At 30.0% G+C, this 13,918-nt stretch overlaps 5 protein-coding genes across 9 annotated transcripts in view; 2 read left to right on the top strand and 3 right to left on the bottom strand.

The window, feature by feature from the left end:
• LOC140662904 (glycosyltransferase 25 family member) overlaps nucleotides 1-2,608 on the bottom strand; it is a 30,383-nt gene extending 27,775 nt beyond the window's left edge. The window contains exons 1-3 of the mRNA XM_072886612.1: nucleotides 2,277-2,608; nucleotides 1,075-1,303; nucleotides 223-565 (exon numbers count right to left, since the gene is read on the bottom strand). Coding sequence (XP_072742713.1) covers nucleotides 223-565; nucleotides 1,075-1,303; nucleotides 2,277-2,464 — 760 coding nt within the window. The 5' untranslated portion in view covers nucleotides 2,465-2,608. The remainder of the gene's footprint in view (nucleotides 1-222; nucleotides 566-1,074; nucleotides 1,304-2,276) is intronic.
• A 137-nt stretch (nucleotides 2,609-2,745) lies between these two features.
• On the bottom strand, nucleotides 2,746-5,795 carry Mtdna-helicase (mitochondrial DNA helicase). Of its 4 annotated transcripts, XM_072886608.1 has the most exons (8): nucleotides 5,593-5,795; nucleotides 5,043-5,372; nucleotides 4,713-4,951; nucleotides 3,910-4,591; nucleotides 3,559-3,803; nucleotides 3,383-3,483; nucleotides 3,100-3,316; nucleotides 2,746-3,020 (listed from the first exon to the last, which is right to left on the bottom strand). In XM_072886608.1, exons 2-8 carry the CDS (start codon nucleotides 5,293-5,295, stop codon nucleotides 2,880-2,882), a joined length of 1,878 nt encoding a protein of 625 aa, XP_072742709.1. In that variant the 5' UTR covers nucleotides 5,296-5,372; nucleotides 5,593-5,795; the 3' UTR covers nucleotides 2,746-2,879. The 4 variants fall into 4 exon arrangements, with proteins under 4 accessions (XP_072742709.1, XP_072742708.1, XP_072742711.1 ...); XM_072886607.1 differs by having other exon boundaries at nucleotides 5,043-5,795; XM_072886610.1 differs by lacking the exon at nucleotides 5,593-5,795 and having other exon boundaries at nucleotides 4,713-4,926; nucleotides 5,043-5,181.
• A 507-nt stretch (nucleotides 5,796-6,302) lies between these two features.
• Nucleotides 6,303-8,563, top strand: LOC140662908 (uncharacterized). Its single transcript, XM_072886618.1, has 3 exons — nucleotides 6,303-6,598; nucleotides 6,733-7,115; nucleotides 7,279-8,563. The coding sequence occupies exons 1-3, from the start codon at nucleotides 6,474-6,476 to the stop codon at nucleotides 7,800-7,802; spliced, it is 1,032 nt and encodes a 343-aa protein (XP_072742719.1). The 5' UTR covers nucleotides 6,303-6,473; the 3' UTR covers nucleotides 7,803-8,563.
• On the bottom strand, nucleotides 8,429-13,729 carry LOC140662909 (putative inositol monophosphatase 3). 2 transcript variants are annotated; one of them, XM_072886620.1, is made up of 7 exons: nucleotides 13,624-13,729; nucleotides 10,546-10,869; nucleotides 10,065-10,313; nucleotides 9,187-9,347; nucleotides 8,942-9,059; nucleotides 8,660-8,759; nucleotides 8,429-8,588 (listed from the first exon to the last, which is right to left on the bottom strand). In XM_072886620.1, exons 2-7 carry the CDS (start codon nucleotides 10,772-10,774, stop codon nucleotides 8,429-8,431), a joined length of 1,017 nt encoding a protein of 338 aa, XP_072742721.1. In that variant the 5' UTR covers nucleotides 10,775-10,869; nucleotides 13,624-13,729. The 2 variants fall into 2 exon arrangements, with proteins under 2 accessions (XP_072742721.1, XP_072742720.1); XM_072886619.1 differs by lacking the exon at nucleotides 13,624-13,729 and adding an exon at nucleotides 10,965-11,299.
• On the top strand, nucleotides 11,318-13,626 carry LOC140662905 (tubulin delta chain). The gene is made up of 2 exons (XM_072886613.1): nucleotides 11,318-11,452; nucleotides 11,579-13,626. The coding sequence occupies exon 2, from the start codon at nucleotides 11,592-11,594 to the stop codon at nucleotides 12,924-12,926; it is 1,335 nt and encodes a 444-aa protein (XP_072742714.1). The 5' UTR covers nucleotides 11,318-11,452; nucleotides 11,579-11,591; the 3' UTR covers nucleotides 12,927-13,626.
• Nucleotides 13,730-13,918: the final 189 nt, after the last annotated feature.

Genomic DNA, 13,918 nt, shown 5'->3' on the forward strand with positions numbered 1-13,918 from the left:
TATTTTTTTACAAAATATTCAAGAAAAATCAAATTTTTCTAAACTAAAATTGAATTAAAAGTGAACCAAGCAAAGATCAATAATTTCGAATAATGTATAAGTGATAAGTGATAATTTTAAATATATGATAGAGTTTCATATATACATATATATATAATATACATACATATGATAAGTATATATATTAAGTTTAATATGATACGAGATTGTCCAAGTATTTACCCGATTTATTTGCTCCTACAGCAAAAGTTATGATATCATCCTCGGGTCCATTATAGGAAATCAATTTTTCCGTTTTATAAGTCAGACGATCAGAATCATATCTTCGTAAATCTATAAGTACTGCGCTATGGACCATAGGCACGTTGTGAGATCCAATTTTCTCACGAAATAAAATCGGTTCGTAGAGATCCGTTCGTATATAATAATATTCCGCCGTCATTCCAGCCCAAAAATTACTATACATGCCGTCCGATCTCAGTAAAGGTGCCACGACAGTCTGTCCCTTAAGTACCAAATCGCGCATAGTGTTCGAATTTGTCAAAAAAACGTCAGCATCCAGCATCTGTAAAAAATTTTATTTTTTTCCAGTAAATAAGTTAGATAAAGATGAAAAGATGATACATAGGTACATATAGAGTGTACGTTTGAAAAACTTCATAAATTTATAAATTTTTATGATAATCGTTGTAAAATTAAAGTGACAAAAAAAAGATTCATAAAATATGTAAGTGTAAAATGTAATAATTGTAAGTGTAATATATAAAAAATAGCATATATACACATCAAATAACAGCGAGTTAATAAAACAAATATTTTATGCGATAAATATAGTATATTTAAGCTATTGAAATGTTATTTATAGTTTATTTATAAGAGAATTTTCAGCTCATATAGTTAACTTTGTGTTAAATTAATAATATCTTTGTCGTTGAAAATAATAACCTGTGTATTAATTATTCATGTAAAAAATTTATTCTCTGAAGATAAATTTTTTTTTATTAGAGAGATTATGGAATAGATTAAGATTATAGAAATTCATCCATATAATATATCATATTATTTCATATATACCCATATGAAATCCGCCCATATTTCTCTCGCATAATTGAGCGCTTGTTCACGCAAATCTATTACGTGCGCAAATCTGCGGGGCGACCAATCGGCAAATGCCCTTTCATCCTCAAACCTCGTCGATGTTGCATTTAATTGAACATTCAAGGAATGATACTTCTCGCCTTCCAAACTGATCCACTTATTTAATATCTCTATCGACCTGTCGACATTATTATCGCTGCGTATCCTAAAACAATCAATGTAAAAAATTGTTTTATCTGATCGTGATAAATCTTCTGTATGTCTTATATATGACACTTGATATAAATAAATCATATAAAAAAAAATTAATTGTAATAATGTAACATGTAAAATAGAGATTCAAATTCAAATGCGTGTGAGAGCTTACTCTCTTTTTCACTCGTTTTTTGCTCTTTTTTTGCTTAATTTAATTTATATTCACGTTTCGGTTTATGTTGTATAAATATTTATTCAACGATAGAATTAAAAAATAAAATTTACAAAATTTACAAAAATTAGGAAAGCGATACTTACAGATTTACTGCATTATTTTTTTACAATGAAAAGTGCGTGAAATAGATTTGAACGAAGCCACGATTTTTGCGCATTCGTTCCGTGACCAGTGACGTCATATGACGTCGATATACTCACCGCATGCGCACCTGTTGTATGATGGTTCGTAAATAGATCGTCTACGCTCACCTTTTGTGTCGAGGTATAAAATACGATATAATTCCGAACACGTCACATTAATTGTGCGATTGACGGACAATTTCAAGTTTGTAAAAAATTTTGTTTGAAAATAAAATGAGAAACGAAGCGTAAGACGTGCACGAAACGTAAGACAACGAAAAATTCCATATATAGAACGATTTTCCGAAAATTTCCGACGAACAGGAATTTAATTTAAGGTATTTTTGAACTAATTCTTCTTCGTCCGCTTATTATTAAAGGCACATAATCTCGCTGAATAAAATAATTATAAAACAATTTGTGATAAGAGATGTGTAAATATTCCAACGAATTTATTCTTAATTATTTGATTAAAGGATTCTTAATTAATCTGCGCCGATTAGTTCTTCAATTATTAATGTGTCAATATTCATTACGTCGATGAATTTAAATATTTTCATGCGAGTTTCTGACACATGACATTGCTGGCGCGTAGGAGTAAAGTAAGGTTACATCTCGTTACTCACCAGAGACATATTCGTTTCTTGGGATAATCTTGTCGTTCCAACATACTCAGAAAATACGGTAATGTGTGGGCTTTATTTCTGACCAAAATAGCGATTAACACAGTGGGTTCCTTCGAAATTACATCGCACGTAGCAAACCACGCGAGACTAATAACGAAGTAAATAAAGTAATATTTTCGAAGTGTCATCGTGTAAAGCTAATGCACGTATAAAATTAATATGTTCCGTTCGCATGCGTCTCTCAACGCGATCTATTAGAAGATTTAAGTGCAGAAACAGATTATACCAAGAGACAATCCGACATGATCTCCTTTTCTGTTGCTATTATCAAAGCGTGGGCGTACGTAATCGGTAAAACAGGAAACTTGCAATGAACCTGAATGAATCACATAGTTTAATAATTTTATTTTACAAATATCCCTTATAAATATATAAATATATTCTTATTCTTCTTTTCTTAAGTAATGTATAATACTTTTTTCAGCTTTTGTAGATATTTATACAAAATATATTTCAATAATTAAAATTTAAATTGATGCATATGTATTTTTGTAATGTTCTTGGTTTTGGTAACAAGCTATTATTACTAGATATTTTCAATATTCAGCTTTCTACAGGAAAAGTTTCTTTTTCTTCTTTTGTTTCCTCTGACTTTGCTTTCTTCTTTTGTGCATAACTGAGTTTAGTTTTGTCAAATTCCAGAACCATTATACCCAAATCTCCACTATATCGATTCTTTGCAACCTATACAATAAGAAAAGTTATAGTTCAATATACTTATTGTTGTGTGAAGATGTATCACCTATTTACAGACAAAATATACCTGCAAATACTTCTTTCCTCGTAAACTAGTAAGTCTTTTATCTTGTATAATCAATACATTATCAGCTTCTTGGCTTGCTTTAGCACTGCCAAAAATAGATAAAGTCGTCAATTCTTCTTCTCGTTCTTTTCTTGGATGTATAACCAGAGTGACGTGACAATTATACTTTGTAGCAAAATTTCTAAATTCTGCTATGATTTTATCCTGTTTCCAAAATCTATGATGTAATTCTGTTTAAATAAAGTAATTTTTTACAAAGAAATCTTTAAAATATTTATCTCACCTATCCATGTGTTTTGATTCATCTGACATGCCCATCATAAACTGCATATTGTCAATTATTACATGAGCTATATCATGCACATATGTTGCATGTTCAACTGCCTGAAAATAAAACAAATAATCAATGTACATAATATTAAATTTTTTACTTGTAGATAATTTGACATATGGTCATACATCCATAACAACTCTGATGTTCTGCTGACCATGAAAAGTCATAAAATAAATCGGTAACTTGTTGAAAGCATCTGCATATATGTTAAACTTGTCCAAATTGTTTTCCAGAGACATCTCTGCCATTTGTTGTAACATAGTTTTAGCTAACCGAGCATTCCTGATTTCAAAACTGCCCCATAATGTATTAACTCCTTGCATTGCTAAATCTAATGAATACTCGCTCATAAATGTAGTTTTTCCACAACCTGAAAATATATTGACATGTATAAAAATATATCCTATAAGGCAAATAATATTTAGTTATCTTATGTCTTAATATAAAATAAATTTTAGTTAATGTAAAACTATTACCAGTAGGTCCAGTTAGAATTGTAAATTCTCCTCTTCTATGTCCCTTTAAAATTCGATTTAGAGCAGGATATTTTTTCCATTTTACACCCTGAACTTTATCTATATTTTGCAAATCACATAATACATCTTGCCTGAGATCATCGAAAGTAGTAATACTTTTATGCCATATCGGTTGTGCATTTGCCAAAATACTTTTAAGATCATAGCCTTTGTCAATGGCTAACTTAGGCCTAGGTTGTGTGTCAATTGGTCTTACAAAGTAGCATCTCTTTTCATTTAATTTCTTAGCAAATTGTCTGGCTGTATACCAGCTAGGTTCGTCATTTCCAAACCATAAGATTAGTTTTTTAAAACTTTCTAGGCTTGGCAACAGCTGCTGTGGTAAATTTTGCAAATTATATGGCAAACAGATAATCACATTTGCTGCCTTTTGAGATACTAATGCTAACAAATCATGTATTGTTGGCACAATCACTGCAGTTCCATCAGATCTGCTTTTTTGCTTATAACTGATATATCCACCAACATTGCAAATAGGTATAGTTTGTTCTAATCCTGATTCACTAGAAAGAGTCTTGTAACCAACGACAATGTTACCAAAGGCAATTAATGGAAAATATAATAATGTTGGTGCAGCTGCATATACTCCATTTAACTGGGAGATATCTTGTTGTGAAACTTTCTGTAACATTTGATTAATATTTAATATTTATATAAACATATTAATATTATGTAAATATATAAGTTACATATAATATATAAAGTTATACACATTAAAATATCTATTAACTCAAATATCTTACTGGGAGAGAGAATGTGTATAAAATTTTCTCGTATAAATCTGGTGATAAATCTGTCATTTGCTGATTAGATTTCATTATGTTATTCCATTTTGCAACATAATCTTCCTGAATTCTGATAGTATTTCTTAAAGTTTCCAACTCTTGTATATTATTTGTTTTGCTCGATTTTGTTAATAACAAAAACTTTTCTAAGATGTTCCATTCACCTTTAGAACTACATTTATCACACATAAAATATCCTTGAATAAAATGAGTTTTTTTAAAGAAAAAAAAATTATTTTAATTATATCTATATACCAATTATCTTCATGTCATATTATCATTCTTTACCTGTTGTCTTATTAATATAAATCTTAGCCTTTTTTAATTTTTCAAAGTCACATATAAGACATTCTATAACTATACATGCATGTCCTTCGACAGTAGAAATCTGTTTTTGTTTCAGACTCTGTTTTATTTGAGATATTGATACTCCAGGTACTAGTTCGTTTATTGTATTATCAGTTTGATACAAACGATGATAAAGTATCCAAAATTTATTGTATCTTTTTGCATTTAAAGAACGCAATAATTTTAAAGACATTATTTTTACTCCTTATTGTTAACCCACAGTTGTTCTGATAATTGAAACTTCATTGATAGCAGGATTACTTTAATCATCTAGCCACATCAAAATCATTTTTCTCAGTAATGTATAATCGCATTTTGTTAATTTATCCCTTAGAGAACTTATTTAACGATTCATAATTTTATAAATACTACTATACAGTAATTCTTCGGGCATTCATCATTCAATTCTTGTAAATGTACAAAAAAAAAGCTACAATATAAATCTTGTACAAAAGCTTACTATTGTTTACATCATTCATGAATCACTTACGTCCTTGTCGCGTATAATAATATTTATAGCTGACAATAAGTTTACAAAATTTTCAAAATTAAAGCAAATAATTAATTCATAATTTTTAGTATTATTTTTAGTATTATATAGCTAGTACACTATACACTTATCTGATAATTATACTCATGATTTAATAACACAACCGGCATGTATAAAGCACGTGGAATACAATGAAGGACGGGAGGGTGGGATCTGTTTCTTTCAGTTCTCTTACTGTTACACCTTTTGCACTTGAAGTGTAACAGATATTACACTACTTTAGGGAAAATTTAACGAAATGCGATATGTCACTAAGAAAAATAATTTCAATGTGTCTAAATGATTAAAATAATCCTGCTATTAATTATATATACTTACACTATATATACCCACAGAGGATCTAAAGAAAAAAGAAAAAGCATCAGAACTTTTGCAAAAAGTGCAGTTGAAGATTCCCACCAATTTTATAAGATGATATTTTAATTTTCTAGATTGTTAATTTTATGAGTAGACAATAAAAGGAGATTTTTTTTTTATCTTCGCAATCAAAAAATTCATTAATCTTTTTTCATTATTTTTTTATCTGCTCTATTTTTCGGAGTAAAATAATAGTTTTTGATTGGTCAATCGGGACAAATTTTCGCTTCTCTTGTTCTGATTGGTTAATCAAACGCTGCTCCACTTCGACAAGTAGATTTACGAACGTAACCTTAGATTGCTGTGAGCCTGTGATTTTTGTTGTCTCGTGTCCGGTGTCCGGTGTCTGGTTCATCAGGTTTATAAATTAGGTTAACGTTGTTATTCGGTAACATATTCGTAAATACATTAACAGTTATTTTAATTAATACTGCTATATTTAATTATATTAACGATCGCAAAATATGGTTGTCTTCACTTGTAATCATTGCGGCGATACATTGCAAAAGCCCAAAGTGGCTAAACATTATCAATTTAGGTGCCGGAATGCACCTTTTTTAACCTGTGCAGATTGCTTAAAGGATTTCCGGTAAGAATTTATAAATATTAAATTAAAAAATCATTTCAAATATATATATATATATATAATAATTTAATATTATGTGTTCTATACATGTACACACGCATAATTTATACGTTTTTAATATCTTCGATTATTTCAAGGGGTGAAGAATACATTGTACATACCAAGTGTCTAACTGAAGCTGAACGATACGGCGGAAAAGATTATGTTGCAAAGCCTAACGCGAATAAAGGCGAACGCAAACAACAGGAATGGATTTCTGTTGTTAACAATTTGCTGAACGGTACAATCAATGTATCCAATGCAGAAAGAAACTTTCTTAACACTTTATCAAAGTATGAAAATATACCAAGAAAGAAGGCTAAATTCCTTAATTTTGTACGGAATGCAATGGGCAATCGTGTAAATATGACAATTGTGGAGAATGTTTGGGATAAAATGGAAACTGCACATAAACAAAGTCAAGAATCTACTACACATATTCAGGAACAGAACACTACACAAACTCCAGAACAAAATAATGGTAAGTAATTATAGCAATTTAAATCTATCAAGTAACATTAAAGCTTTTTTTAATATATATATAGATTTAATATAGATGTATTAATAAATAATATACATAAAAAAAAAATATATATATATATATTGTTACAATAAATATAATTGGAATATTTGTTTTTTAATAGATAAGGCAACATGCATTCAAAACATAGATTCCAATCATTCGTTTGACAATCAGAATATTGTTGAGAATCAAAATAATGAAAATATATACAAAGAAAATAATTCTTTAAAGCATCAAAATGGAAATGATAAAGTGTGCAAGACTAATGGTGATAATAGGTGTGAAAAAAAATCTAAGAAACGACGATTGAAATCAACTAATGGTCAAATGTCAGAGGACCTTCAACCTGCTGCAAAAATTTCAAAAACATCCACTTTAGAAACGAACGAAAATGAAAATAATAATCCATTTGATTGGAAGAAGACTATATTAGATATTGTAGAAGCTAAAAATGAAGTATCTTTACAAAAACTACAAAAAAAAGTTATTAAAAAATATATAAGGCATGTTTGCAATGATGTATTTAATCCCACTGAATCTGAAAAAGCTATTGCAAAGTTCAACAAGATATTGAAAAAGATGAAAAAAACGTGTGTAATATATGTTTTAGAAGATACAGTAAAACTACCCTCCTTAGTCAAATAATCATTTTTTATACAAAAGTGTCTGAGAAAATACAAAATAAATGTCATATAAATAATATGAATTTTATTCAGTTGTATACATAAAAAACCTATCAATGTAATAAATTAATTTGCAAATAACATTTTTTATTTCACATTAGATTTTTACTAATATATTTTTATAAAATATTTGAGTTTGTAATTTACAAAACTGTGAATGGCTCTTATAACTTGATTTATTGTATAAAAGTCTATTTTTATACAGTTATGAGAAATATATTTCTTACAGTAAATACTTAATGAAGTAACAGTTGGAAGATATGTAATCTTATTGCCTATAAGAGCTATATTAATATTTATCACTTAGAACACAAATTTTTTATCACGTTCAAAAAATTTAATATGCAGTCTCTTTTAAGATGATGCCGGAGTCGTCCTAAATTTTGCATACCGAAATGTATGCTAAATTTTCACTTCTAAAAATTCAAATATTTCTTCATGCAATTGTTAGCATAACCTATCTCATTTGGTATATATAAATTGCAAAACTTACTTATTATCAAATAGTGTTATATTGAGTTAGATTTTGGTCAGTAATGTGGGACGACTCTGGCATCTCCTTAATTTTTTACTTCGTATGTATTTTAATTAATGAAGATCAGATGGAAAGTCATGTAAAAATTTTTCAGAATACCACGCATGATCACTCATAGTTGCTAAGAGACCTTTTGTAAGTACTTTAGCATTGTTAGCTCCAAAATAGATTGGTTGCTGATCATACAACTGTGTCACTGTTCCTCCTAAAGCGCTATATTGAAAAATAAATAAAATATACAAATGAATATTAGACTAATATATAATAAAATATTTAAATAATACCTTAGAATTGCTGTGCCTGCACATATGTCCCACTTCTTGATAGCAGTTGTATGAACATATGCTGTCGCATTATCAACAGCTACTTCCAAGAACTTATATCCTAAAATAAAACTTTTTATAGTATAAATCTTTAAATAGTAACAAAAATTGAAGACATGAAAAGAATAAAGCTACATGAAGTTAAAAATAAATACATAATATATCAAGAGCCTTAATAGTTGAAAATCCACGTGACAAATAAATTATAAAAGTATTATTATTTTAAAAAAACAATCTTTTTACCTGCACCAGCAGCAGAAATAATTTCAACATTATTGCCAAAGGCAACTTTAGATGTATTCTTAACTTGCCCAGCATGTGAAAGAGATACAATCAGGACAGGCGTTCTATTATCCTTTGTCTGTCGAATAAAGATTAGCCAGATAATGTTTCAAAATTTGCTCCATTTCAATTATATATATATATATATATATATATATATATATACTTATCATTGATTGAATTATATTTTTTAAATTCACAATTACCTTGGGTAAATTTTTTAAATTTCTTGATATGCCATAATTAGTCCATGTCCAGAATAAACTGTAATTCTGCTTCGTTTCAAATGGCTTATATATAACACCAATAATTGGTTGCCCTTTTACAGCTACACATACCATAGTAGATACATATTGAAGTAAATTCTCTAAAAATATAAAATATAAAAAGTATAAAATATTTGGAAATATCTTTAAGAGAAGTTACATGAATATAAAAATACAGAACTATTGAATATCTCTTAAGATACAAACTTCATAAAAAAATTAGTTTACTAAAAAAAAATTTGTTAATAATAAAAGCAAGAAGAGAATTTAGTGAATTTGAAATGTCTAAAATTAAAATTGCAAAAAAATTAAAAATAACATTTCAATAGATTTCGAATTTTGTATCAAATTCTCTTTATGACTATATCATAAATTATTAAATTATTTATTTAAAACAAAAATATTATAGCTTTTACCTATAATTAATATTTTTGAGATTCATAATATAGATTTTATGCTATTATGTACTGTATGTGTGAGAATTCTCTTTCTGTATTTGTCTTATTTCCATAAATTTATTTTTATTGTTTGAGCCTGAAAATAATCAATGCCTCTTCAATGTCTAGTGAAAGACCAAAATATTGTTATCAAATTGCAGTTACAGATAATATTTTTTTCATATTCATTACCTATCATATTTATTAACTCAATTTTTAATATTACTTTTTTTATAGATTTTATATATATATAGTTACAATTTATAGTTATGTTTAAACAAAAGTGCATTTAATTATTTTAAAAATAACTTTTTCTGTCATAAATTATCTGCAAAGTAATTTCATTAAAAGTACTAGAATATTATTAAAGTAAAGATATACCTGTAAATTCTTTGGTAGCATCAAGAGGATCTATCCAAATTGTAATATCATTAATATTCACAATATCGTCACTTATATTATAACCATCAATACTTTTAACAGAATTCTTTATGTTTTCTACTACAATTTTGTCACAATCCTGTGAGGTTTCCTCAGATATCACAGTAATTCCTGGGAATGATTCTGTTAAAGCGCGATACATGGCACAATGAGATCTATAATCTGCTGCTGTTACTGGATCATTGACTCCTTTAAAAATAATGAAAAAAAGAATCATATTTTAATTTATACTCTAAAATGTATTGATTTAAGAATATGAACAAAATTGTAAGACAAAGTACTAACTAATGTAAATATTATAAAGAAAAAATATGACAGTAATATGTAAGTATATTTTATATATTGTATGTTACACATATATATATATATATATATATATATATATATATATATATCAAGTTGTATAGATATTAATAATTACCTTCTCTTGTTTGACCTTTGCTTTCGATTTTGAATTTAATCTGATCGTGCACAGCCACTACTTCAGCTCCTCCGATTTCAGCCGCTCTTATTGCAGCAGCGAGAAGCTGTTTCAAAGATACATCCTTCTCGTTCACATGTCGATTTGCGCATAAATAAGCGATGCCAAAAATCACTGTGACCACGCATAAAAGTATTCTTTGCATACGCACACTTATTCTATTATACATTGTGAATTAGTGACTTGGAATTAGCAATAAATTCGTGTATTATCCGAGTAGTTTCTGCTGTCGCGCACACCCTTTTTAGTGCGATTACAGAAATCCTGTTGACAAACAATAGTATAATTAATTAAACAGTGCAGTTTTTTGTTAACCTCATCGATATTTCTATCGTTAAGCTTATGCGAATATAACATACTTTTGACACTGTGTAAATAACTTTTGTGTAAAGGCAATTTGCGGAGGAATTTATATTGAATGCTAGTCATCGTTTTTTTTCTTTTTTTTTTCACAACATAAAAGATAAATTTTTTTATCTTGTGGTTTTCTAATATTGTCGTTCAATAGAAAAAAATGTGAATTTTTTTTACATAAATTTTGATTTGTTAATAAGAATCAATCGTATTAGTTTTAAATGCGAGAAATGTAAATGCAGCTTAATTAATTTTATTGACTTTTGTAAATCAATACGGTTTAGTTTAGAGCGTGACTAAAATATGATTGCGCAAAGTATTTGTTTTGACTTCACTTTTCACTTTAGTTGCACTCTCGCGACTCGCGGTTACACTTTATGCACTTTGTTACAGCATACAGAGTTTTCTTGGCGGGAAACAATGGCTGGATGTGAATTTTGAGGTCGCTTCCTTGTCGTTCAAATATCACTTGAATTTTTCTTCCAAATAAACGGTAACGTATCCTAGTTATTTCAGATATATCGTGCACATATATGAAGCTACTCTGAGTATTCGAAATACACATAACAAAAAGACAGTGGAGGCGCCAATGACATATCGAGCCGTTGAAATTTTTCAGAAGAGACTCGAAGATGTTGACGATACAATTCGGACAATGCGGGAATCAACTCGGACACGAATTATTCTCGAAGGTATCCTCCGATCTTGAGAGCCTGAATACCGGCATACCTTATGAAGCTAATTACGAGTACGCAGAAAACACGATCGAAAAGTGGTTCGACGGAATGACAGAACACGGCCGGCATGTCGCGAGGGCGATTCTCGTCGATACCGAAGAGAAGGTAGTGAGCAAGGTATGTAAGGATGCGAACACGTCGTGGACCTATCGAACGAGCAACGTCGTTTGTCAGTCTGGCGGCGGTTGTGCCAACAATTGGGCTTACGGCTACAAGATAAATAGCCAGCGTTTGTCAAACACTATGTTGAACGTCACACGACAAGAGATTGAAAAGTTAGATCGTTCCCAAGGATTTCTTCTGCTTCTTAGCTCGGCCGGTGGCACGGGATCAGGTGTTGGAAGCCGTATGGTTGAAATTCTACGAGAGGAGTATGAGACTAAGGCTATCGTCGCTGTGATTGTATTGCCATTCACCTTTGGAGAAGTCTGCACTCAGAATTACAATACTATATTGACTCTAGCCGAGTTCTCAGACAGAGCAGACGTTTCTGTGTTATTTGAGAATCAGCAGATGCATGCTATGAGTACCAGTTTGTTAAAGAATGTTAATACTATGTTGTATGACATAAACAGTATCATTTCTGAGAATCTGCTTGCTGCTCTTCAACCTATCAACGATGCAAGATACAATATGAATTTTTTAATATCCAAAATAGCTGCACATCCCAATTTTAGATTTGCAACGATCAAAAGTACTCCGCATATTCCTGTAACATCTCTGCAGTATGAACCCACACACAAGTGGGATGTGTATATACGTCATTTGAAACAGACTCTTCGAATATCAAAATCACAAGTGGAATTGACAAATGCCCAATTAAAAACACCAAATCCTATATTGGGCAAAACAGTGTCTCATATGTATAGTCCTTGTGTATCTAATATTCTTGTAACCCGTGGCAAATCTATAGAGAATGATGCTGTAATATTGGAAGATCTACAGAAAAGACATCTGTACCCAGAGTGGATTATGTTAGAGTCATTTACTCATTTGCATCAGCAACGCAAGTTTCTGAATCGAGATAAGTTCTTAGCATTGATTACCAACAATTCAGAGATACATCGACCACTGGATATATATCTGGATAAAGCATGGAATTCTTACAAGTTTGCAGCTTTCTTACATCAATATAAACAATTTGGCTTGGAGGAAGACGATTTTTTGGAAGCTTTTGCAAAAGTTGAGAATATAGTTCAGGAATATAAAAGCCTGAAGAGTGGAAATTAAGTTTTTTTTTTTTTTAATATAGCTTTTGTGTATATGCAGAATTGACATTTTTGCCTGATTATTTTGACACATTCATATCTTTATAGATGAGAAAAACTTTTGCTATTTTTTTAGTTACAGAATGATACAATTTAAATTTTAAAATTCTGATAATATTCTATGATATTATTTGTAAATATAGTGTAGTAGCAGGTAGTAAGAATTTTTTGGAACAAAGAATTTCTATAATTTCATATATAACATAAGAGTATACATACTTGAATAAGATTCATAATTATATATTTTACGTATTTTTATCATTTATAATTTATATTTATAAAATCCATCTTGTGAAAAAAATATGCTAAAAAGTTGATGATTCTAAATTTGCAGATTTTGCCTAAAAAATGAGCTTTACACTAATATTTCTTTACTTGTCAGATATAGATTTGTTTCTGAATATATTCTCTCTTTCGACTTATCTTTCCTGTTTTTGCCAAGTACAGTATGCGTAGGCGTTTACGCGAGACCTTGAATATCACGGTCACGGTTACTACGAGATGGGCAAGCGGTTGTGATGTCATTTGGGAATCGACCGAGCTGCAGCTACGAGACACGTGAAAGAGACTGTCGTATAAAAGGAGGAAGAATGGAGAAAAAGGAGGCAGTAGAGGGAGGAAGCCGACGATAGAACGAACGATAGAGCGAGTATGCTTACCGAGGGAAAAGCGAGATGAGACGAAATCATTTGTGTCGACGTAGTATCATGCGTCTAAGCCTCGTCTATTTCACGCACCGTCTTCTGCGCAATTGCGTCCGTGCAATCCCTGCTGGAATAGAAATCCATACATACACATATATATATATATCGTCGATACACCTGCGCAATGTGCGGGCGTCGCACAGATAGACGCAAAAATAGAAAACCCGACCATCCCGTTTCTTGGAAGAGGGGAACGTTTCCAGGAAACCCCGTCTGCCTCTTTCACCCTCCTTCTCCCACATCAACTCGG

Source organism: Anoplolepis gracilipes, chromosome 2, assembly GCF_047496725.1.
Source record: "Anoplolepis gracilipes chromosome 2, ASM4749672v1, whole genome shotgun sequence".
In the NCBI taxonomy this organism is placed as follows: Eukaryota; Metazoa; Arthropoda; class Insecta; order Hymenoptera; family Formicidae; genus Anoplolepis; species Anoplolepis gracilipes.